Below are 24,250 nucleotides of genomic sequence, written 5' to 3'. Positions count from 1 at the left end.
TGTTTGCTAATAATAGCTGTAATTGTATCTGAGAATTCAAGGCAAATATCCAGAATAGCCTTCAAGCATTGAAGAGGATCATTGTGGCAGGTAAATCTAACTTTAGAGTACAATTATGTGGTCCCCTCGCCATTGTGAATAGAGACGTGAATGTTCTGATTTCACTGTGAAAATTATTATACAAGGTGTTGATTTGCATTTGTGCCATAGTTCAGGAGGAGGACATACAATACGTAAATAATCGATTAGAATTACAGTAGATGGGAAATAACTAATATGCACTGCTTTTTTTGTCATTGTAATGTCGTGGTATTTCAGAAGTAATCCAATTTTATGAATGAAATTTATGAGTGATCGTTGCGTATGCTTTGTGTTTGCGTTTGTGTGAGGGTGCAGCACGGTTTTAATGCCAGTAACATACGCGCCAAGTTTAAATACGGCTAGATGACATTTACGGAATTACGAAAAAAAATTAAAGAAAAAAAATTACGTACCAATTTTTTTATTGATTTGGGTCGAGAATCATTAGCATAATTACCTCCTTGAATATGGCACGGATGCAAATCAACAGCTTGTATTTTGGACTTTTGTATACCTAGACCCCTTTTATACTGTGATTCAAAATTCATATTTTCTTCATTTTCCAACTAGAGTAACGGAGATATAAATTGGACTTATGTAAATAGGCTTATGATGTCCCTTGAAAATACACAGTCACAGTGTCTACTATGCTGTAAATAGGACCCATACAGGTATCAAGGCTGTTTCATTCAGCAAACATGCAATTTTGCAAATATTATATTATTAGCAAATATTGACAATCGCTTACGAGTTTTTCAATGAGGTTAAAGTACAGTTTCGTCACGATATTTTCCTTGGTTGTTTATAGAACGATTGCTCAAAGACAAAACAGTTATTGACTGACAGACAGACAAATGTAGCTTTGATTGGTTCCTATTGCTTGTACCTTTACACACTTCAAAATACAACCATTTGGGTGAAGTTTTATCTATTACTAACCGTTTTCCCGCGGTTTCACCCGCGTCCGTTGGGAACTACCTACTGCCCGCACCGGGGTACAATATACCATATGTTACTCGCAGGTAGTGAAGCTTTCTAATGGTGAAAGAATTAAAATAAGAGAGTGAGTTTATCTATTACAAACAAACAAAAATATATTTTATAATATTAGTATTGATTAGTAACTAAAGAAACCATCAAGTTGATGAAGTAATCGTCTATTTTAACAAGCAAATGTTAGTTTCAAGTGTCTGTAATATATTCTAAGCCTTTACAAGAAAGACGTACACGGAACATGACAAACAATGATTCATGAATAACTAAGAAAAACAAAGAAACTGTGAATAGTTTAGTATGGATGGATTTTGGACGACGGTTTTGTAGGTACTTATGTTGGATTTCCATAGCTACCAGTGTGTCGAATTTCTAATTAAACACGGCGAGTTGCTAAGCGAGAAATCTTAGCTTTGTGAACATTTGGAATACGTTTCTACTTGAAGCTAATCTAAACATGATAAAGTAAGAATACCATATTTTATTGAAATCTAGTTCGAGGAGGAAATAAACCTTATTATGAAATAGACGTTTTATTGTCTAAACTGCTTTCACAGGAACAACTGAACCAATTTGAAACAATCTTTCACTATTTAAGAAGGAAAGGAAGTTAGACTATCTCCGAGAATCTAGCTTAAATTTTGTACACACACACAAGATGTTCCGCTAGAATACGGGCTATAAACCGCGAAAAATAAAAGATAGTCTATAAATTAATATCTATTCTAGAATACAGGCTGTAAGCCGCGTAAAAATCTAGTCCATAAATAAATATCTATTTGGGTAGGTAAGTCACAAGCCTAAACAAATTCAAATTATAGGCATTAATGTAGGTATAGGCACTATGCTATATAGGTACCTTTCGGTGATTCATTCATGCATGAAACAATAACAATATTAAATTAAAAAACTTTATTGCTGCTGACCACTATCTGTACCGGAAAACGGAATTAACTTAGGTACACATATGTTGTATAAAATAAAACATATTGTTGATTGATTTATAAAAGTTCAATACGGACAAAAGATATTCAAGTCGCGGGATACACTTCCTTTACCGGTAAGCTATAGGCAGCCAATTAACTTTGTTATGAAACGATTGTTACCTGCAGTAAATACGTATATTCCATAATGGAATTTATATCAATTTCATTAATTACCGTTGTCTATATTTTTGTTACGTTAAAAACATAGCATTTACGGATTGTTTACGATTTGTATTGTCAGGTGATGGAGAAAATATTTGAGAAATATTGATGATACAAAACATTTCAGTACGGCTGACGAAGAAAAATTAACTATTTTCTGACAAAACCGATGCTGCTCTAAAGAATACGCGAACGTAATCCACCGCATCGTTAATTGCCTATTATATCTTTACCTTATCTAGTCTTACTAATTATCTCCTTCCTTCTTGAAAAACTAATTGCTATAATAGTGTACTCGTGCATTTCTGACATGCAACCGAGACACGACATTTTCTTAGATACTAGCTTCGGTATGCGGTTGCAAACGCAGCTTGAAGAGACTACTTTCCTAGCCCTGATAAAATGTAGTTTGTTTTTTTGAACGCTCTGTTCTTTATTTTTGTGTAAAATTAACAAAAATCCACACATTCAAGTTTTTAACATCAATGTGTTCCGATAACTATGAGATGTGTTAAGTTTTCAACAAGCAAAGTAAAAAAACATATTTCAATGAAAAATTCCATATTGTAATTGTTACGGACTCATTTCAAACAAAGTATAAACATACTGAAATACTTGTAACACAACAAAACAATGACGGCGATGCGTATGATTCATTAGCAAGTACTTATTGGCAGAGCCAGTGATCCATGCTTTAATTGCAGCTTTACTGGTAAGATAAACACAGCTGCGGATTTGTAGCGAATTAGCCATCCATGTAATAACCATTTATGTTTACTTAGAATACATACTTTACTAACAATAATTATATATGTAAATGAGAGAGGAACTTTGCTTGAACATTACTTCTTTGAAAATATGGACTACTGTACTTTCCAGGTTCCATACTTCCTTTTTATGAAAAAGATTTGTTTTATGTAGGTATGTCTTGTCTGCATTTCCTTGAAACTTGAAATGAGAGTAAATAGGAATTCTGTAGGATTTAGCTGCAGCTAGCGGAGAGAACAGCTTAGTTTGCCGAAAAGAACCAATTAAAAAATGATCGAGGAGGTCTCGGCAAAACTTTTCACTATTTGGTATCCTAATTCTATTTGAATCTTTAAATTAGGTATATATATTCATTTCGATTTGAAGATCATTTTTGGTTACAAGCTCAAGCAATATGCCTAAATTAATCTTATATATATAAAAATGAATTGCTGTTCGTTAGTCTGACTAAAACTCGAGAATGGCTGAACCGATTTGGCTTTTTTTTGGTTTTATAATGTTTGTAGAGGCCCAGGGAAGGTTTAAACGATACGAAGTTCGCGGGATCAGCTAGTTTATGAATAAAACTTACCACATAAAGCTTCTTCCACAACCGGGCCCATTCTCTCAGGACGCATGCAATTTCCCTGACTAAGGGATCATCCTTTAGTTCAGCGATAGCAGTCGGGCCTGATCCCTTGACGATGCATGGCCGGATCGACACCACGCAAGCTGGGAATATGCCCCAAGCCGACCTGTTCTTTGTGCTGAAGCCGCGGTACCAACCTGGAAGAAAATGATAGTGTTAATTACGATAGATGTCCTAATTATCATCTCTTCTAAGATTATTATCTATTTAGGTCACTGGTATGATCATCGGCAAGGATATTGAGCCCTGACCTTCACCTGAAGTGATTTATTGGTTTATTGCCTTAAGTGTACAGTGCGCAAAGGGATTCCCACTCTTCCGCCGAGAGCTCAATATCCGTGCCGATAACTATAGGAAATTCTGCTTTCTATTCAGAGGGGGGGCAAATTCCCATACCTAACCCATGGTTAGCATGATGACTGATTATAAATACATGTACCATACCTTATTTCCACCACATAGTTTATCTATAAGACATTTCTCTATTAAGACACCAAACAGTCAATACTGGACGTGTATGGTGGCTTAGCTTATTTGTACTTAGATGATCCATAGTCCCCATTCTTTCTTTAGCTCGACTTATCCCAAATGTGAGAATGTTGAATCCAAAACAAAGAACCCTATTACATTTAGGAATAAGTATACCAGATATAATCCAGAATGCTCTGTACGTAACATTAATTGATTTGATTAATTTAGCTAGACCCCTTCCTATAGAGGTCAATAGTCAGGGCTGTGTGGGAAGATAATACATACATAATAATGTTTCTATAACAGATAAACAGAAATGAGAACTAGAATTTGTAGCTAATTAGCATTTCAGATTGTGTTTTTATGCCAATGTCTGTCTGTATTTTATGAATATTCATATAAATGATGTAATCAAGTGCACACAAGTATTTAAAGATAGCTGATTGTAAAGTTTGTGAGTTCTAAAAAATAAAACATTTTGTACCTTATCAAACCGATTTTGTTGAATTTTACCCTTAATTGTAAAGGTAAAAAATATTTTAAAATGATAACTTAAAGTGAATAATTTAGTAACATAAGGTAGGAAAATAAGTTACTTACTTCCATTTTCTTCTAATATCTGTATGGTCTCTCCTATTTCTAGTGGCAATCCTGACCTAACATCTCCTTTCCAGTTGTAAACCGCTGAAAAAGCAAACAAAAAAATCTAATAAGTTGTGTTTTTTATATACAAAATTCTTCATGAGAACTGTTGATTGAGAATAACAACCTACCATTTAAAACAAGATTTCTAGTTGAAGAAAATTACAGGTCACCTGCCTAGATTTAGTCCAACCAAATGCAGCTGAGTACCAGTGTTTTGGAATGAGCAACTGGCTATATAACTGGCTATCTCCAAAATCCAGTTACCTGGGCAACCCAATACCCCTTGGTAAGACTGGTTTCAGACTTACCAGCTTCTGACTACCGCTGCCAGTTAGTGAATGAGAATTGAATCAGTCAGAATTAATGACTCAAATAAACACCTGGATGGCTGCACCAGTAGAACCAAATAAAAGAAACAATGGATGGATTGTGTGAAAGCAAAAAATCCTAGAAAGGGCTAAATAAATAAAAACAAATACCACATACTTAAGCAAGTGAAAAAACAAACAAACCATTGAATCTCTAAATAAATTAAATAATATTAGAATAATCCAAAGCGATGTTATTCATTCCATATGAGCATTATTATAATACCTGTTCCATTGGTACTTGGTAGTCTATAGTAAATATAATCCCTACTAATATTATAAATGCGAAAGTAACTCTGTCTGTCTGTCTGTCTTTCTGTCTGTCTGTCTTTTCTTCACGCCTAAACTACTGAACCGATTTGTGTGAAATTTGGTACAGACATAGTTTGAAACTTGAGAAAGGACATAGGATAGTTTTTATTACAAAAAATAAAAATAAAAAATAAAATTTATTACGGACATACAGTGCCATCTATTGGTCAAATGTCGAGCTGTTCCTATGCTCCGTAGATAGATGGCGCGCAATGGTGTCATTACACGTGTTCGGTTCATGTTATTGTTTTAATTCATCCTGCGGGAACGGGAACTTCTCAAAAATCCCGCGAGATCGGGAACTATGTGGGTAAAACCAAAAATCTGCCGGAAGTCACTATTCCACGCGAACGAAGTCGCGGGCAAAAGCTAGTAATAATATAACAAAGAGTTTTTACCCATAATAATATGTCTACTAAACTAATGAACCGATTTGAAAACTCTTTCACTGTTGGAAAGCCACACTGTTCTGTTCCAGGGTAACACAGGCTATATTTTAGCCCAGTATGGGCAGTAGTTCTTACGGATGCAGGTGAAACTGTAGGAAAACGGCTAGTACTCCATAAATCTATAGTGGTAAGCCCCAAGAATGCCTTGGACTCTAGACAAGAATATTGTACACATAATATTTTCTGGTGCAAAATTATATTTTAAAACTAGCCAAGCAAATACAAAATAAAATGCTATAAGTTTTATTATATAATTGTATTGACTGTAGAAAATGTGAAATGTGATCAGATTATCAAAATGTTAGAAATGCAAAGAAAGCATAGAATATTAAATATTCAAATAAAACTCATAAATTTCAAATAGCAAGATTATGTTTGTTAATATTGAATAGAATTTACAAGATGTGTTTCTAAGCCCAAAAATGTTTAGATTCTTAGTATTTATCTAAGCTATATTTCATAATTAATTAAAGCTAGTCTATAAATAGGCATTATAAAAAACAAAACCTTGGTTTTATAAACAAGGCCGGAAAGTAAAGAAAAACAGACTGGTTGACAAACAATGGGTTAAATCAGGACAAGCAAATAGATAATAGAAGATGACCAGTCTAATCAACAGATCATATGTCTAGCTTGTGTATCCTGCTTACATGAAATAGTTAAAATTCATAACATGTTATTACGCTTCCGCTGTAATTGGCAGGATGTATCCGGACCGCGTAATGCTCATTGATTAAAAAATGACAACTTACCGACTCCTAGCTTAGGAGATTTTGATGGAATCCACATTTTCATACCGAAAGCTGCCAGCTTCTACGAATATTTAACACAACATTCACTGAATCATTCTTGAAGAATTTGTTATTTTCATCCGAAAATAGATAATCAATTCCGAACAAAAGCCTGCGTTCGATCAAATTTTTGACAACAGTGAGTAGTGATGTGATTTAGAAATTACAGATAATACAAAACACATTTTAGCGGGCTCTCATAGTCGATTAAAGCATATTGATAGACGCGACGTCACCCGTGTTCTGAAGAAACTTCTTCATATACCTGGATAATAATTACTCAAAACACATATTTTTTCACTCAAATTAAAAACGCTTTCAAAAACTTTGAGGTCCTTCTTATCCTCGCATCAAATAACAACTCGACCGGCTCAGCGTATTCAGTATTTATTATACCAAATGTAGTATGCAGTACAAGTATGTATTTACGCCCGGCAGTTTTACGTTACAACGTCAAGCATTAAAGTAGTATAATAAACAGAAGGAGTGGAAATCGCAAAAGCCAATCATGTCTCTTTCTCGTTCGTGCCGCGCTTTCGCTTGCGAAATTCGACAAAGAGCGTAAAGGGACAATGACTTCATCTTTTCTTGCATGCAGCCCGTAATATCGAGTTATCAGACGTTGTCATTGTGATTTTGGCGGTATTTCAGGACCCATGACCATAACCCTAGCCGGCATGCCCCTACCAGTCTGCCCCGACTTCCGGTACCTTGATTCACTCGTCCAATGTGGCCGACGGTGAGGTGAACAGGGGCCCGATTCTCCTAATTTTACTTAAGCGGCATACGATTCACATTCGACTGCGATCCAATCACGACTCGATTACAATTGAAACGTATGTGGCATTCCACTATTTTTTCTTTGAAATAAACGTTTTTATCCTTTTCTGTCATTCAATAATGAATCATTTTGTCTGCAAATGATTTACGATTGCAATATGATTGTAGAACAAACTAACGTTTAGACCAAAGTCACCAAAACAGCAGACCAATCGCAAACCAATCGAATGTCGTTGGAGTGCGATTGGTTTTATATTAGTAGCAGAATGCCCGATATGGTTAAAACTGCTATTGCGATCATATTGCGATTCGATTTCTATTCAATTTTGTCATTATTATGAGAATCGGGCCCCAGGGACGTTACGCATCGGATCAATACTGGATGAATGAAGTGGCGACAGGTAACTAGAGCTATCTGTGACCCGCGGATGCCCCTCAAACTGAAGGGCAAAATTTACAAATCCGTCATAAGACCTGTCGTCCTGTATGTATCGGAGTGATGAGCATTGGAAAAGAGGGATGAGATGAGAGTGCATGTAGCAGAAATGAGAATGCTGATATGGATGTGTGGTGTTACAAGAATGGATAAAGTGAGGAAAGATTACATTAGAGGAAGTCTGAAAGTAGCGCCAGTTACAGAAAAGATGAGAAGTAGAAGATTGTCATGGTATGGGCATGTAATGAGGAGGGATGATACGCATGCAACAAAGTGTGTGCTAAGAATGAATGTAGAGGGACGGAGAGGAAGAGCAAGACCTAAGAAAAGATGGATGAATTGCCTGAAAGATGATATGAATAGGAAGGGAGCGAGTGTCAGTATCACGAGTGACAGGGGAAAATGGAAGAAAATGACATATTGCGTCGACCCCAAGTAAAATTGGGAACAGGGCAGGAGAAAGAAGAAGAAGACGTTGTCATTGTATCTGTTGGATGTATCTGTTACTCATTACTGGTTAACTAACATATACACCGTGACTTTTTAGTCGTCTTACAAAGGTGGTCCACTGAATCTATCCGACATAAATACCACTAGACACGATTATTAATTTGGTAGCCTTACTTAATTAAGATAATAGGTGCAAAGAAAAATACTGAAAAAAAAAATGTTTACGTATCAAACAGTAGAAAGTAGGTACCTTCCCAACGCGCCGCGCTCCGTTAATATAAGATTCTTGCAGCGCTCACAACAGGGTGTTCTTATAATCTACGTCATGCATCATAATAATGAATTACTTTTTATTTTTGAATTATTCAAATCTCATAAATATATATTTTTTTATATGAACGTTTACTAGTCATTGGATACATGAAGTGGGCTGCAGTTGTAAGACGACTAAAAAGTCACGTTGTATATAATATGTCACTCTCCATATGCACATAATATTATGCGGCTCCGAAATTGAATGTAGTGAATTTATGACCTTTGTAAATTTCTTGAAGGTCGGCAATGGGAATTTAAGTATTAAGTTTAGTTTAAAGTTCCCATCGAATAGCTTTTTTTATCTGAGGTTCTCTAATGAGTGCAAAACAACGAAAATGTACGAATGAAGATATAGTTATTTAACAAAAAATATTTTTTACATTTTTCTAATGTGAAGTGAAGCTAACTTCGAAGACGAGAACTGAAGTAGTTTTAGTAAGATTTTTTTGATTATTTAGACATGGTAACAGCAGTACAGCGCTATAAACGTCAATATGGCTTGTTTGCTGTCAAACAAATGTCAATTTGTTAACAACAGCAATAAAATAATAACTTTAATAATCTAGAAAAATAAATCTAAAATTATAATTGATTGCGTATATTAAAATGTCTGATAACTTTATACCACTTAATCAAAGTACGCCAGTACAAAGTAGATGGCAACAGGACAGGAATCAACAACAACAAAGGTTTAACAATCGACAGCCACATGGTCAAATACATAATCAGCACAATAATTGGAGAAATAGCTCGAGAAGTAGTTACGAAGTAAGTATAAATATAAACATATGGTCTATAAATAATGTTAGCGGTAAGAATAACAGCATTTCGAGACCATTTAAGTGTGATTAGTCAGTATATAACTAACGTTAGCCGTTTTCCGTGGGAGCTACTGCCCGCACCGGCATAAAATATAGCCTATGTTACTCGCAGATAATATAGCTTTCTAATGGTGAAAGAATATTTAAAATCGGTCCAGTAGTTTTTGAGTTTATCCATTACAACCAAACAAACAAAGTTTTCCTCTTTATAATATTAGTATAGATAGATGGTAAACCTACTCCTTTCAGCAGAATGTGCATAAAACATAGCGAAGTAACAATTACATCTAAGTAAACACTCAAAACCCATTGACCTTGTATATATTCCTGGTCATCATCATCATCATCAGTCTTTTATCGTACCACTGCTGGGCGCGGGCCTCCCTTCACACAGAGAAGGTTTGAGCGTCACACATTTAAATTAAATTATGAGTATGTGCTAATATCCTCCATGTTTCAAATTACAGAGTAACTCAAGCAACAACAGCTATGGTCAAGAACGGAGCAATATTGATGCGTATTTACACCCTTCAATGATGCAGGATCCCTGGGCCGATCTAAGAAACATAAATGGAAATATGTAATACTAATTAATTAGTGATAATTTTAATTAATTTAAGATTGTTTTATGAAACTGGTTGATTAATTTTATGAATTGATTAATGAATTTTATAATAAGTATTCGTAATAAAAATAGTAATGTATGCTTTTAAAGATAATGTTTATTTGAATTTAGTGTAACTGTGACTAGCATTCTATTTATTTATTTAGCTTTAAAATATAGATAGCGGATCTCTTTATGAGGTACACCACACACACATTGTTACACTTGATCATAAAACTAATAAAATAGGCGGACATAATAGGCGGTCTTATCGCTCAGAGCTATATTTTTCAGACAACCTAAGGATGGATTCCGATGACAAGGAAAAGACTGGTTGGCTGTTGGGTAAAGGGCAAGCCTATATTATAATTTTATGCCACGCTCTATCTTCAGTTTATGAAGAAAAGCCTTGTGATCAGAAATTTGTGCCTTCTAAAATTAATAAAGGACAAAACATCCCAATATGGTCATTTGATATCAAATAAATTGTGATTACTGTGAAATTATCTACCAAAAACAGTTGCATTGTTCTGGTCAGAATTTTCCTTCTAAAAGTTATAAAGGACAAAACATCCCAATATGGTTACTTGAGGTCAAATAAATTTGAATTCTCCTAGCCTCTAAAAGCTTGTAAAAAGCGATTTAAATCTATATAAAGCGTCTGCACTATTTTGTTTGGTTTTTCCTTGAGTGGGTAAAGGAAAACTAAATACAAATTCTTCAAAGGTATTTTATTTACAATTCAAATATTCTGTTTATTGCCTATAGGTATCAAAGGACAATAAAGGTGAAGATGTGTTGCTAATAATAAATCATTTAACATTCTGACGATAGGTCTCAGGTATCTACCAATTAACCAATTAATTTTTAAATGGCAATGCCTATTTTTAAGTATTTACCTACTCAGAACGTTCCCTACCTGCATGTTGAAGATTGCTTTGAATTATTTTACTTTTACTAATTCTTTTTAACACAGAATAGATAGATTGCCTATTTACCTAGGATACTATTCCATCTAACTTTCTTGATTAACAGATAGGCAATTTAAGTTTTTTTTTTAACGACGTCAAAATCATCAAATGACCCTTCCCGCTGTCCTAGTAAGAACTTAAGTGCATACATACTTATTAATAATTACATAATACCTAAAATAATTAATTTTACGCGCGTCCTTTCCTGCTAGGTGACACACGCATTTAGGTGAAATAAAACTCCGAACAGGAAAATAGTGGACCGACTAGTTATTTTTTCAACCATTAGTGAAATCATATAAAGATGCATCGCTGCTTGCATTCGTGTACAACTGCAGACACAAAGCCACGATGAAGTCCTGGACCATATTGTTTTGTATTGTGCTCTTCAACCTGGCTATGGCTATACGTAAGTGCCTACCTAGCTACCTATCATCCTCCTGCCCTTATACCAATTTTTATTTGGGGTCGGCGCAGCATGTTTCTCCTTCCATACTCTTCTATCTGACGTCATCTCACAAGTAATATTCTTTCTTACCATATCTACTTTCACACCATTCATCTATCATTTCTTTGGTCTTCCTCTTCCAGTATATCCGTCATATCATCCACCATGTTCCATTACATCATTTTCACTTGACCGATAATAATTCATATCTTAAGAAGCCGGTGTCCATTCACTACCAACCACTTTCTTCCAATGTGTCATAGCAATGCTATCTATCTACGCACCTACTAGATAGGGTCTGATTGGTCCTGGTTCAGGACCCGTTAGGAAATGGATTTCAAAATAGAATTGCGTGCCAGTTTACGGTTTGCGACAGGAAAATATGCTGTAGGTACCAATTACCATTTAATGTGTCATAGCTAGCAATGCATGTATCTGCGCACCTACTAGATAGGGTCTGATTTGTCCTGGTTCAGGACCCGTTAGGAAATGGATTTCAAAATAGAATTGCCTACCAGTTTACCTGCGGTTTGCGACAGAAAAATCTGCTATAGCACCCCTCACCTAGCAGTCTGGAATCCATGGTCCATTTTAGGATTCATTTTATTTACCTACTAGGTATAAGTAGGTAGGTTTACCAAAATTTTTCTAGCTTTATTACAATGCAAATGGGGCCCACGGAAGACAAAATAAATGGGACTCTGACTCAAGTTTTTTTATTAAGGCTTACTTAGGTAGGTAAACTGCTTTTAGTTGGCGCGGTATTCAATATCGGCAGACGCATCTATGTCGGTAGCTTCTCGTCAAATACTGTGACGCTCCGAAGTTAGCTACTTTATACGTCCTAGGTACTAACTTTAGTACAAGACATCGCTGCCAAGCTGCGTTTTTAGTGACATGTCAAATGTTTGCTTTAATTTTAAATTTGTTTTAGCGGACTGCCCCGAGGGTGAATACTATCCGGGCCCCGACTGCACTCTGGAGCCCTCTTGCCAAGGAAACGCGAGCCCAACAGCGCACGCGAAGCATGCTTGTGAAACATGTTGGTGCAAACCTGGCACGCTGAGGAATCTGGAACACAACACTTGCGTTAAATCTTGTTAATAATAATAAATGTGCAGTTTTAACGGGTCACTTTGTTTTGTTTTCTCTTTTAATACTACATCAAAACAACGCTGAAGTGCGAGTTGAACTCGCGCATGAAGGGTTCCGTACCGCAGTAGGCCTTTATTCCTACTCTTCTTTTATAGGTATAACATTTTTTGTATACTCTCCTATGTACTGCTGTGTAATTCCATGTGTGCCCTTGCTTTTCCATTCGTTACTTTCTTAATAATTTGTAAGTCAATTTTACGAGTTGGTTAGGTGATAGCTAAAAATATTTTCATCCCACCATCTCGGAAAGAGTAGTTTTACCCTTTGATATCTGAGCGCAAAAGTCGTTTTTATCCTCTAGAGCGGCAAAGTGATTTGAATTTAGAACATCGTGTGCAATACTCCATTTGTGACGATCTTGATAAGATTTTTCAAACAAATACATATTAAATAAATAAAATACTGCTTAAAATAATTATTCAATTAATTAAGTATTTTTTATTATTGTTTTTACACAGATTTTTAACGTCGTTTCATTTTTAAAGTGAGTTTTCAAATATGTTAACTTTAATAGGCACATCTTTTTAATTTGATACTCGTATGTGCGCGCCATTTTGTTTTTTTGCATTTAGTAATTTCCTCGATGAGGTGGGATGAAAAGTTACGTGTTGCACTCGAGTGCAAAGATTTTTCACCTTGTGCTCTTGCAAAATTGAGCCCGCGGTTAAAAAGCAACTTTGCACTCTTGTATAACAAATAACTATTAAGTACGTAAGTATATATGTACCTATGCGTCTATTTATGAATTACTTCGATAAGGGAATGTTGTGTTTCAATTTAATTACCGAATTACCCCACTAATCAAAGTGTAAACATGAGCACAACATTATCCTAGGTACCTAGGTATAATTAAATTAGTAAGGTTGGCAGAAAAAAATAAAGGTATTAGTGTGGTATTAGAACACAGATATATAATGAATAGGAAAATGAAGTAATAATAATTGTAATGTCTGGGGTAGGTTCGCCTCTATTGAAAACTTTTTCTTCTATAGTTTGGGAAATTCGTTAGGACACTCCCATGGTGCGTGAGTAGCGAGCTGATTATACTTATGGGCGCAACGGCGTGACAAGCACTGCACAAACATAGGTGCACTCCCTATTCCTTTACTCTCATAGTCCAATTGGACAATCGGACCGAGATCAGTCACAGTCACACACACATATAATATGAGCAGCATTTGCCTTTGAACTCCGAGGCCCGAGAGTATTGCCACTACTCGACCTCATGAAGCTGCATATAAATACATTTAACAATATTATTAACTATTGCTGCCTACAGTACCAATCAATGCTCGTCCTTTACCCTTTTATCGAGCACGCAATTAAAATAAAACAATCCAGAGTTCTACTGGATAGTGACCAGAGCGGTCGACATTGAACAATTTCTATCTATAGCAAAACATAGTATCAATAGAGTAGAGGTGCACTTAGGGTGTTTATGTACAACCGAGGATACAAGTCACCATGAAGTTCTGGACGACAGTGTTTTGTTTTGTGCTCGTCAATCTGGCTATGGTTTTAGGTGAGTAGTAAGGTGCCAGTTTATATATAATAACTCTAACTGTCTATAAACCTATCTTTTCTTTGAAAATAATGTAAAATTAGTCTCACTTTGGTTTCTTTAGGAAACTACTAGGTACGCTAATATACTAGATGTCGGTGTTACCTATACTCTTTACGATATAATCTGTTATATGAGAGAATCTGTAAACGTCATTATCACAGCAACTTCTGGATATACTTAGGCCTCCTAAATGCTAAGGAGAAATCAAAGTGTGGGATACCACTTACCGAATCAATAAAATGGCTTTCTGTGTATGAAAAGCAAGATGAGAATCTGCAAACAAAAACCAAAACTGAAAAGCAAGAACCCATTTTAAGCTGATGGATAGGCTGCACCTAAGTTAAGACACTAATATGCGGCTTCATCTACTTCTAGCCGCTATGATAAAGGCTAAGACTTAATAGTTATAACCAAAGATAAGAGGATACGTTTAAGTTTAACCGCATGTGGCCGGCTGAAGCTAGTTTTAGCCGGCTAGAACCGGGTGCCGCCGCACTTTGGGCATTACAGAAAGGGACTAGGCGTACACATAGGCGCTGCGGGTTGTTCGAAAGAGATACCGCGGCCCTGGTACATAGGCCATCAAAAAATCATGAAATAACCCCTCCCGCTATGGGTTAGCAGCGGTGAGGGAGTGTTAGACTTTTACTGACTAAAAACCGTCGTGTTCCATCGTAGTCTTTTTATGTACTTATCAGGGCCACGGTAGGTAACTCTTTCGAGCAATCCCGCAGCCCCGGCAGACCTATACTTAGGTATGTCTTGTCCCCGTACTTTATAATAAAAGATGTTAACAACAACAATACCTACTCTTTCCAGCGGCCTGCCCCGAAGGAGAATATAATCCAGGGCCAAACTGCGGCCTGGAGCCATCGTGTTCCACAAGGAGTTCCCATGCGTATCCGAAGCATGCTTGCGACTGTTGGTGCATACCTGGCACTTATAGAAGACTGGACACCAAAGCCTGTGTCGAATTGAGCGGCTGTAATGATTAAGAAATATATTTTGTAAGAGATTGGTTTTTGTGGTTTTTTCTCCTCCTCATGTAATGCTATGATACTTAGGTGAGTAAGGTACTTAGGTAAGTAGTCAAATAAATATAAACACACGAATTGAGAATCTCCCCCTTTTTCGGAAGTCGGCTAACAATAATACAGGCCTTACCAAGCCCTCGTTGAGGCTTTGGGCGGCGGCGACCTCTCGCGTCCGGCCCTGGTTCAGGCCATGGTCCGGGGCGAGAGGGAATGGGATGCCGTCGCCTCCTTCTGCGAAGCGGTCATGCTCGAGAAGGAGGAGGCGGAACGCCAGAGAGTTCGCACCTCTCATCCCGGCCGCCGCGCTGGACCAGGTAGACACCATGGGCGCCGGGTGTCGCGAGATGACTCCCGGCCACCGTAGGCGTGGGTCTGTGGGCGGTGAGTTCGGGTGGCTCATCGTCCCTCTGTCTTTCTAGACGACAGACCCGTGTCGACGGCGCGCGTTGTTCCACGCGCTCCTCAAAGAGATGTCAGCAACCCCAGCGGGGCCCAGCAGGGCCAAGGCCTGCCGGGGCTGCGGGTTGTTCGAAAGAGATACCGCGGCCCTGGTACATAAAAGGCCTATGACGGAACACGACGATTTTAGTCAGTAAGAGTCTGACACTCCCTCACCGCTGCTAACCCACAGCGGGAGGGGTCATTTGATGATTTTACGTCGATAAAAAAAAAAAAAAAAAAAAAAGGCCTTACCAAGCCGGATTAGGTTCTGTTTCAGTATTCATGGTCCTAATAAGACATGGCTTTGAACTTGGCGATTCCATTGCCCTGATATGAAAGCAAAGCATCCTATTGTTGCTAACTTTTGATCGTTTTATTTTTGCGATGCGAGGAGTTTTCAAGAAGTGATTTAGTCTTCGTAAGCATAAATGTCCAACGATCATTTTTTCTATACCAGAAGTCACAGAAAATACTGAAAAAAAAATTACTGAACTTCATTACCTGGTTGAAAAAAATTGCGAATGATGTACCTAATAATATAAAAAGACGTGGCTTCTCCATATTATATCGAAGTGCAAATTAAAATTACATAATTATCCAGCAAACCGTGACGATCATTATCTTTAACTAACTCATTTGAATGATTTATGCTATAGACACGCAAATATCGTTTGTCTATACATGCTGCTTCTTCTATAGATTTCCTTTATATGATTTTTTGCACGTAATTAAATCTGATTGTACGCGGTTCTGAGACTATAAAGGCAAGCGTGAGCGTTAATCACATAGTTGTAGTAATATTATTAGTACCTTAGTATCACACGTACATAGGTGTATTACCTACACTTCCATTGTCATCTCCGTACATAGAACGTGAGAAACCTGTTTGCGTCAATCAGTATCATCAATCTATTCGCTTCGAGTTAATCGTTTTTGTAGTTTCGTACGACGATGCTAAGTTCCATCTACGCACATCAGTGTAGCTAGTTCGATAGTGGAAAATATATTGTTAATGGCTACAATTTACTGATACTTTATAGTGAGAGTAATTTGTTTACAATCAATACGAGATAACAATCGAATTAATCGATTCTATATAATGAAATACAATACTATTGTCGCGGAGCCATAAAATGCCGCTCAACAGTCAGAGATGACATAAAATGTTTATAATAATTTTGATGTAGTATAGAACAAATTAGTGGCACAGATAATCAAGGTGAAGAAGTTATTTAAACAGTGATGTTTTGTGATAAACTGCATTCGTGTTTGTGTGTATGTCGCGCCAACATGAAGTTCTGGACCGTTATATTATTGTTTGTGTTCGTCATTTGTTTGCAACAGACGATCGGTGAGTACATTTTATGTGTATTTTTATGTAGATTTTAACAAACACCAGAGGATATATTAGGTACTTAATTACTTTGATTAAAACCGGTTTATATTGTTGTTATTGACTGATTTATATATCTAGCGCAATGTATAACAGTTTATCTAAGTATGATTTCTCATATACTAGGTGTATCAAATGTGTAGAGCAGATCTATAGGTACCTACTTTTCTTATTTACTTTATTTTTTCGAATTCACACAAGACATAATAAAGTTAAAAGGTGGTGAATGAATTAAGGAAAACTTAAGTGACACCTAAGTTTTACTTATTTAGGTACTAATGATGTTGAGCCTAATACATAGGTATACTTAGGTAACATAATAATCTTCCATTAAGCATTAATAACGTACTTGAGGTTATCGAAAATAATTGATTTTACCATAAATCATAGTACCTAAGCTGAGATAATGTAATTGTAATCAATTTCTTGCTAATTAACTTACGTATGACTAACGAGTTTGAGGGCGTGGGTTTGATGCCCGGGTCATGGCACTGAGTCTTTGGTTTTTCCATATTGGTTTCTCATGTGTGGGCTTCGGCTATGGAAGGAGTTCTATAGGTTCTATTGGTATATGTAACTTAGGTCTTGCCAGCTTAATATTCATTATCATCATGAGCCCTTTTTAATCGTCACACTGCTGGGCACAGGTATTCTCTACCAGAGAAGAATTGAGCGTTAAAGTCACCACGCTTGATCAATCTGGGTTGGTGATTTCACATTTTATAGTCCAGGTTTCCTCCAGATGTTTTCCGTCACCTTTAATCAGTGATTAGTGCCCAAAAAATATCATTAGACTAGTCCATAAAGTTCTTTATCTGACTATAGCTACTTACATCAATTTACTTCTTATTTTTCAGCGGAGTGCCCCCCGGGACAATACGACCCTGGTCCCGACTGTTCCTTCGAAGTCATCTGTGGTCTACCCAGCGCTCATTCAGCAAGAAGACATTACTGTGATTGCTGGTGCAACCCTGGCACCATACGAGACTCCATAACCCACGAATGTGTTAAAGAGTGCCCTTGATTTTGTTCAATTAGTGTAATTTTAACTATAGATATGTTATTGTTTAAGTTATTTAAAGCTATGAAGTAAGTGACGTCGTTTTATTTTGGATGGTCATTGGAGTTAGTCTTTTTTTTTTGGTTTTACGTGTAAAGAGACCTTGAGTGTTGAATTTGTTTCGGTGTTTTGTCTCACGGATATGAAGCACAGGCTTTATTTAGTTCTAGAAATAATTATTTCTACATATAGTTTTAATATTATAAAGAGGTACAGTTGTACATTTGTTAAGCCACATGAAGTACCTAATCTTAGGATTTATTGAGTTTCGAAAATATTTTTCAAATAATAGATAATAATTTATGCAACAGAAGTTTGGCGATATAGATCTTGGAATCCAGGATTCAATATGTTACGTATACCTAATACCTAACCAATTAATCTACATTTATATGCAAATGGAGAAAGGTTAAATTATATAATGCACCTAAACTAGCGACTCCAAGAACTGGCTGCAGCGTCATTCAGTTAACTATGACCTTTGTTGTAAAGATGACAATAAGTAAACAAACTTTGTAAAGAGATTGTTAATAAATAAAATGCAGAGAACAATTGTACCAAGAACATAATTTATTTTATAGAAATGAGGTCAATTTGGTTTACATTCTTATCTTTGACCTAGATAAGTTATATGTGTCAGAACATAATATTTATTTTTACAGTCTCATATCTTATGTCACGTCAACGGTTAACTTGGTGGAATGTTGTTGCGCAGTTCATTTTAATTTGTAATTTATTTGCGTATTGAGAACACTAGTTGCAGGTTTCTGTTGCCTTTAGTTTATAAAGTTACGAGAAAAATTATAACATCGGTATTAGTCCAAACGATACAACCTACTATGTTAAACTGGTAGGCAACTCTCTTACTAGAATGACACATGTAGTATCTTTTGGATTTTATTTTCGCAGATGATGACATTTCATTCTTCTTTGGAACATTGTTTAAGGATACCAAGTGGCCATCGTAGTATGTGTATTGTGCATGCATGTGTGAAGCGTTTTATTTTTAGGTTTCTAACGATTCAAATTATTTTATCTTTAAACGGTGGGGCTCTGATGGTTGATGTCAAATGCAATTAAAGATGACATAATTAAAACATAAATTAGTAGACGATAATGATTTGATGACGTCACAATATAAAGTTAAAACTATTATTTTTATCATCGACTATTAAAGATCAATCTTCATGTAGCAAACACATGTCCAAGATTACCTATTTACCTATACAAAGATTAAGTAAATATTTAAGATTATATCCATTTACTCTGGGTAACATGGTGGGCTACTATGTATAGATATTTACCCTACATAACAATCACGAACATACCCACAAAATAAACAAAACCATCATTAAAATTTCATAGTTTTTCATTAGCTTAGCGTTGTTTTTGTAGGCACTAGTTCTTGCAACTCTATTCAAAAGTCAATCAACGGTTATCAAGATAGATCAAACGAAATTGCCTTCGAATTGGCCAATTATTGTGACACACCTGAGTTTAATGGGTCTATCGGAAGGGCGCGAAATTGTTCCCTATGGCGAAATATGACTAAATTCTGTTAGCATTAACATGTTCTTAATTGGGGAACTTTGTGTTATGAAGGATGCTGATAACATTTGCCAAAGATAAGGTATAACATTTTTTTTTTTTCATCAAGTTTGATTAGCGAAGACAGTAATTCTACATTACTAGGAAATAAAGGAACAAATAAAAAAAATAAAATGCTGATACCTATAATGAGGTGGTAAGTACAAGCATATTGGGGATTAAATGCAATGGGAAATCTTAGCTACTTAATATTATTTCTCAATTTTTTTATACACTGTTTGAAGCTTTTATTCATGTGTATTTAATCAAGTTTATGTCATGCAAGTGCTTGTCAAGCGCATGAAGGGCTATAACTTTTTTATAATAACTAAACTAACTATAAATACCTTCAAAGCCACGTTGCATATTTGACAAAAAAAAAAACACTGCAATAAGAAATCAGGCGTCAATATTCAATCAACTCATGCGCCTGTTTGTGCTACGCGGCAAGCACGACGTAGCACGTTATCTGCTACGAGCATCAAATCGCGTAGGTTCCATAGTGTAGACACAATTCTTACGTACGAAACTAAAGTATATAATATATTTTTCTTCTTAACTGAAACATAATTATCATAATTCTAGTGATCATAGTAAGAGATACGTAGTTTAACATTCTTATTTATAACATCAGGAAGTGTCAGACTTGTCAGAAGTGTGAGCTTCTAATAATTATGTTTTATACGAAGCCTAATTATAGCGTTCAACACAGTTGCCGGTCTAGAAAAATGCCGGGAAAAGACAGCAAATAATCGGTTAATAGCCTGCCGTCTACAGCAATCGGAGCTCATTCTTGTTCATTGAATTTGTAGCTTTAGTTAAACTGTTGTCTTAGTAAATAATGTTATGTATCTGTAGGTAAGACTTAATACTACGAGAGACATTTCTTATATAAGAAATATAGTTTAATGACATAAAGTTTTATGTCTATTCAGTTGTAAGATATTTTTTTGGGATAGGATAACAAAATATTTTATTTTTTATTACTTAAAGATGTGCCAATATCTAAAACAACAAAAAGCGATTAACCATTAATTTCCTTTGGTCAACAACAATGTTTCCTTTTATTATTTCTTAACAAAGTCAACATTCTACGGAGGCTTTCGCCACATCGCGACGATGAAACGGTGAAACTAAAATAAATATAATTTACGAAATTGCCCTAATCAATTCTGTTGAGGACCACGCCATTTTGAAATTAGGGGCCCGTGACCTTGCTATGCAGATTCTCATGTTTTTTGACTGGTTTACAAAGCGATTTTTTGAGTAAACTGATGATTTTGTAGAAAGATTTATAGGATTAGTTCGATAGAAAAGTTATAAATGAATTTTTAAAATCTTAGTTCAAGTGTATCTTCGATAACATACCTACAATACGTTACCTACAAACGTATAAATTAGGTACATATTTCTTCATATGTTTTACTAAATACAACAAAGTACAACTCAACAGTTTATTGCCAACAATAGCCAATTCGAATTACGAACTCAATAACTCACACAAAACAGATAACACACAAAGTTATCAAGTCATTTCCTCAAGTTTTCCTGAGAGGAGATTTCCCAGTTCGCTTCCCGATAACGGATCCCTACTCCCGCACAAGGAAACCGCGGCACGGGAAAAACGTTAGTAAAATTTCATTAATTTGCTCCTAAATACGCAAGTGATCCGTCCGGCCGTTTAGGAGGCTGTTTTAGGGCCGAGCAACCCTCTCGAAGGGCTCAGGACGGCCTCGTGTGGTCGCGAGAGCTCTTTGTGCGGTCGGATGTAACCCTCCGACGTATTGTAGCCTAATACCAGCCCAAACATGCTTGACTTTTAGCCTCGTACGCAATTATTATACCCTTAATTATTGACGCTTTAGAACAGTTCTAGATGAATTTATTATGGTCGATGAGATGTGACGGTTTTATTTACAGTTTCGGGTTCTGTAGGATTTTCGCTCGGCTGTTAAAGTTATACAGCGCGTACAGGTGCGACGCGTATCAAATGGCATCGTAAAATTAGCATAGATAGCTCCTACTCCTAGGTATCCTAGCTCTACTGATCATTAATTATTTATGAATCTATCTTACCTATTTTAAAATCAATCAAGCCTTCGTGAGCTTCTTAAATATTCAGTTCATTACATTGAAAGCTGCCAATATAGTTCAGTAGGGCACATAATCTTTCCTTGCATGTTAAGTGATTTTATACCTACTACTTATGCGTCTGACCTATATTCCGGATAAAGCATTAAGGACACCTATAGCGTCCGCGCGACACTAAAGGGGTGATGTCAGAAAGCGATTAATAGGTCGTCTGGCGTCTCGGGGTGCATCGCGATGGTTTGGCGACCGGAAGCGGCTCGCACCGAATAATCGCATCGATCGCCAAAAAACTAACCCACATACGCACTGGCAGCGTAGCCGGAATTATTAATCGGTGGGAGTAAGGGGGCGCGAGGGTGACGGAGGCGGCGGCGCGCAGGCGCGGGCGTGCGGCGGGCACTTCGCGAGGAAGGCTCGCGCGCTCCGGCCGCGTCCAGCCCGCGGCGTCGCGATGCGCGACCTGCCGGCCCCGCGGCCGCTCCCGCAAGCGCCGCGCTAACCTGCACCCATGCAGTGGCGAAAACTGACCAGGTTGAAGTCTTCGCCGGGCGGACAGTCGCGCGCTCGGAGGATGCTCTGCTGCGGCCGCAGGAAGGTATGCGATCCGATCGATAGCGCGCGCCGAAACCGTCGCCCCTCCCGGCCCGGACGCCGACGCCGTTCGACGACCCCACTCACTAATGCCTCACTAAATCATGCTTCTTCTTGATTCTCATCTTTCCTGGGCCCTAGTTCGTCTCATCAAATTCTGTCACTGAATTCTGTTACAAAATTATTTATTTCCAACCCCGTAGCTTTTAGTCTGAATAGATCCTAACCTTATGTTTCAGCAGTTTTCAGACGCTGTAACCATATGCATGTCGTTAATAACTTAACTATCTTAAGTCGTGAACATTTATTATGTACCGTGACAGTTTAATTAATCAAAGAAGCTAAACGCTTGAAAAGTTCACGTTTTCTAAGCAATTAGTGAAGTTTCGTTGAAGGGCGGGTAATGAATCCGTAGGTCATGTGAATGTGGGCCGTCGAATCGATTATAATTTAGAGCTATCGAGTATTGTGCTTCGATGATCATAGAAAATAGATTGTAGTGTCACTCTATTTTAAACGCCGTCCGGCCCCTCCGTACTAGTTCCAGAAATAAATGTAATATTAATATAATTATCTAAAATTACTATGTAAGTTCTAAGTGGAAACACACATATGGATTTAAATACCTAATCGTAGTAGTATGACGGTTGCGCTGTACCGCCGTATGTACTTGCAGCATCTCGCCATCTTGTAAAGACATCGGTACTAAGCTACACTTATAGTGAATCTGTGGATGGAATTTCACGGCTTTCTAACAGTATACTCGTTCTTAGTGTCAGGATTTGACTGCCAAATCGATGAAAATGTCTGTTATATTGATTAGACCAATCTTATTAAGCAACTTGATCATACATGCTTACTCCAATGAGTAGTAGTGAGTGATGTCTATGGTATTTGGGAAGAAATCAGATAACGCAAAGTTTTATCTGTAAGAATACCTAATTTTGCATTCTGGTACTGGCAAAGGAGTTCCGTTTTTTGTTTAAATGCTGCTTTTATATGAATGTGTATTTAAGTTTTATGTAACATAGTGCAAACACCTAATTAAACGTACATTTACGATATTTAATTTAACAATGTACATTTACGGCCAGTTTCTTCATCAAAAGTTAAAGTTAAAGTAATGTCTAAAGTAAAAGTTACGGTCAAATACGTTTTTTCAAGGCAAAAGTGACAGCAAACCTAATAGAAAAATTGCATTTGACCGTTACTTTTACTTTAGACATTACTTTGACTTTTACTTTGGCTTTAACTTTTGATGAAGAAACTGGCTGTAAGTCAACGTTTGAATATACCTAACTGTTCACGGTGACTGTACCTATCTAAAATTTAATATAAAAAGTTACCTTAATTTTTAATTGATGTAGTAGAGGTGTCAAATTATAAACACGTGGAGTAATGAGCGTCAGTTAAAAGTTAATTACCTACAATATAAGTATGATGAAATGAAATCACTGTCATAAAAGCAATCAGTCGTAGTAAAACATATGAATTTAAAGTATAGTTTAAATATATTTAAAAAATGGTTAGTTCGCGATTTCTCTGATATTTTTTTTTTGCTGAGGAATTGTTATGTACTGTAGTAACACATTGGTACTTAAGCGATGGGTCATAAACCATGAGAGAACAAAGTGGCCCAAGTCCTGCTATATTATCTGGTGTGAAGAAGAAGAAGAGATAGTCTACCTAGACTGGATGGTTAATCATTTGAGTCTTTTTAAGCCTTCGGCTGGAGCAAATGATGGTGATGATGAGTTTTAGTTAAGTAATGAAAATTCAATGCAACTTTCTATCATTAAAAAGAATACTTCTAAAATGCAAATGTGTTAGTTTAAAGGTGATATATGTTGATACC

General features: G+C 36.6%; 1 protein-coding gene and 2 long non-coding RNA genes across 3 annotated transcripts in view; 2 read left to right on the top strand and 1 right to left on the bottom strand.

Annotated features, from left to right (window-relative positions):
* LOC124630750 (dedicator of cytokinesis protein 3) overlaps window positions 1-6,793 on the bottom strand; it is a 60,724-nt gene extending 53,931 nt beyond the window's left edge. Inside the window, exons 1-3 of the mRNA XM_047164731.1 lie at window positions 6,616-6,793; window positions 4,690-4,773; window positions 3,562-3,755 (exon numbers count right to left, since the gene is read on the bottom strand). Of these exons, the coding sequence (XP_047020687.1) occupies window positions 3,562-3,755; window positions 4,690-4,773; window positions 6,616-6,658 (321 nt within the window). The 5' untranslated portion in view covers window positions 6,659-6,793. The remainder of the gene's footprint in view (window positions 1-3,561; window positions 3,756-4,689; window positions 4,774-6,615) is intronic.
* A 7,190-nt stretch (window positions 6,794-13,983) lies between these two features.
* Window positions 13,984-15,216, top strand: LOC124630724. The gene is made up of 2 exons (XR_006984443.1): window positions 13,984-14,156; window positions 15,018-15,216. It is a non-coding gene; the product is annotated as an uncharacterized LOC124630724 (long non-coding RNA).
* A 1,258-nt stretch (window positions 15,217-16,474) lies between these two features.
* On the top strand, window positions 16,475-18,687 carry LOC124630511. The gene is made up of 2 exons (XR_006984437.1): window positions 16,475-17,024; window positions 17,924-18,687. It is a non-coding gene; the product is annotated as an uncharacterized LOC124630511 (long non-coding RNA).
* Window positions 18,688-24,250: the final 5,563 nt, after the last annotated feature.

The sequence above is a fragment of the Helicoverpa zea genome, chromosome 5 (assembly GCF_022581195.2).
Source record: "Helicoverpa zea isolate HzStark_Cry1AcR chromosome 5, ilHelZeax1.1, whole genome shotgun sequence".
Lineage (NCBI taxonomy): Eukaryota > Metazoa > Arthropoda > Insecta > Lepidoptera > Noctuidae > Helicoverpa > Helicoverpa zea.
This window is presented reverse-complemented; position numbering and strand designations above follow the sequence as displayed.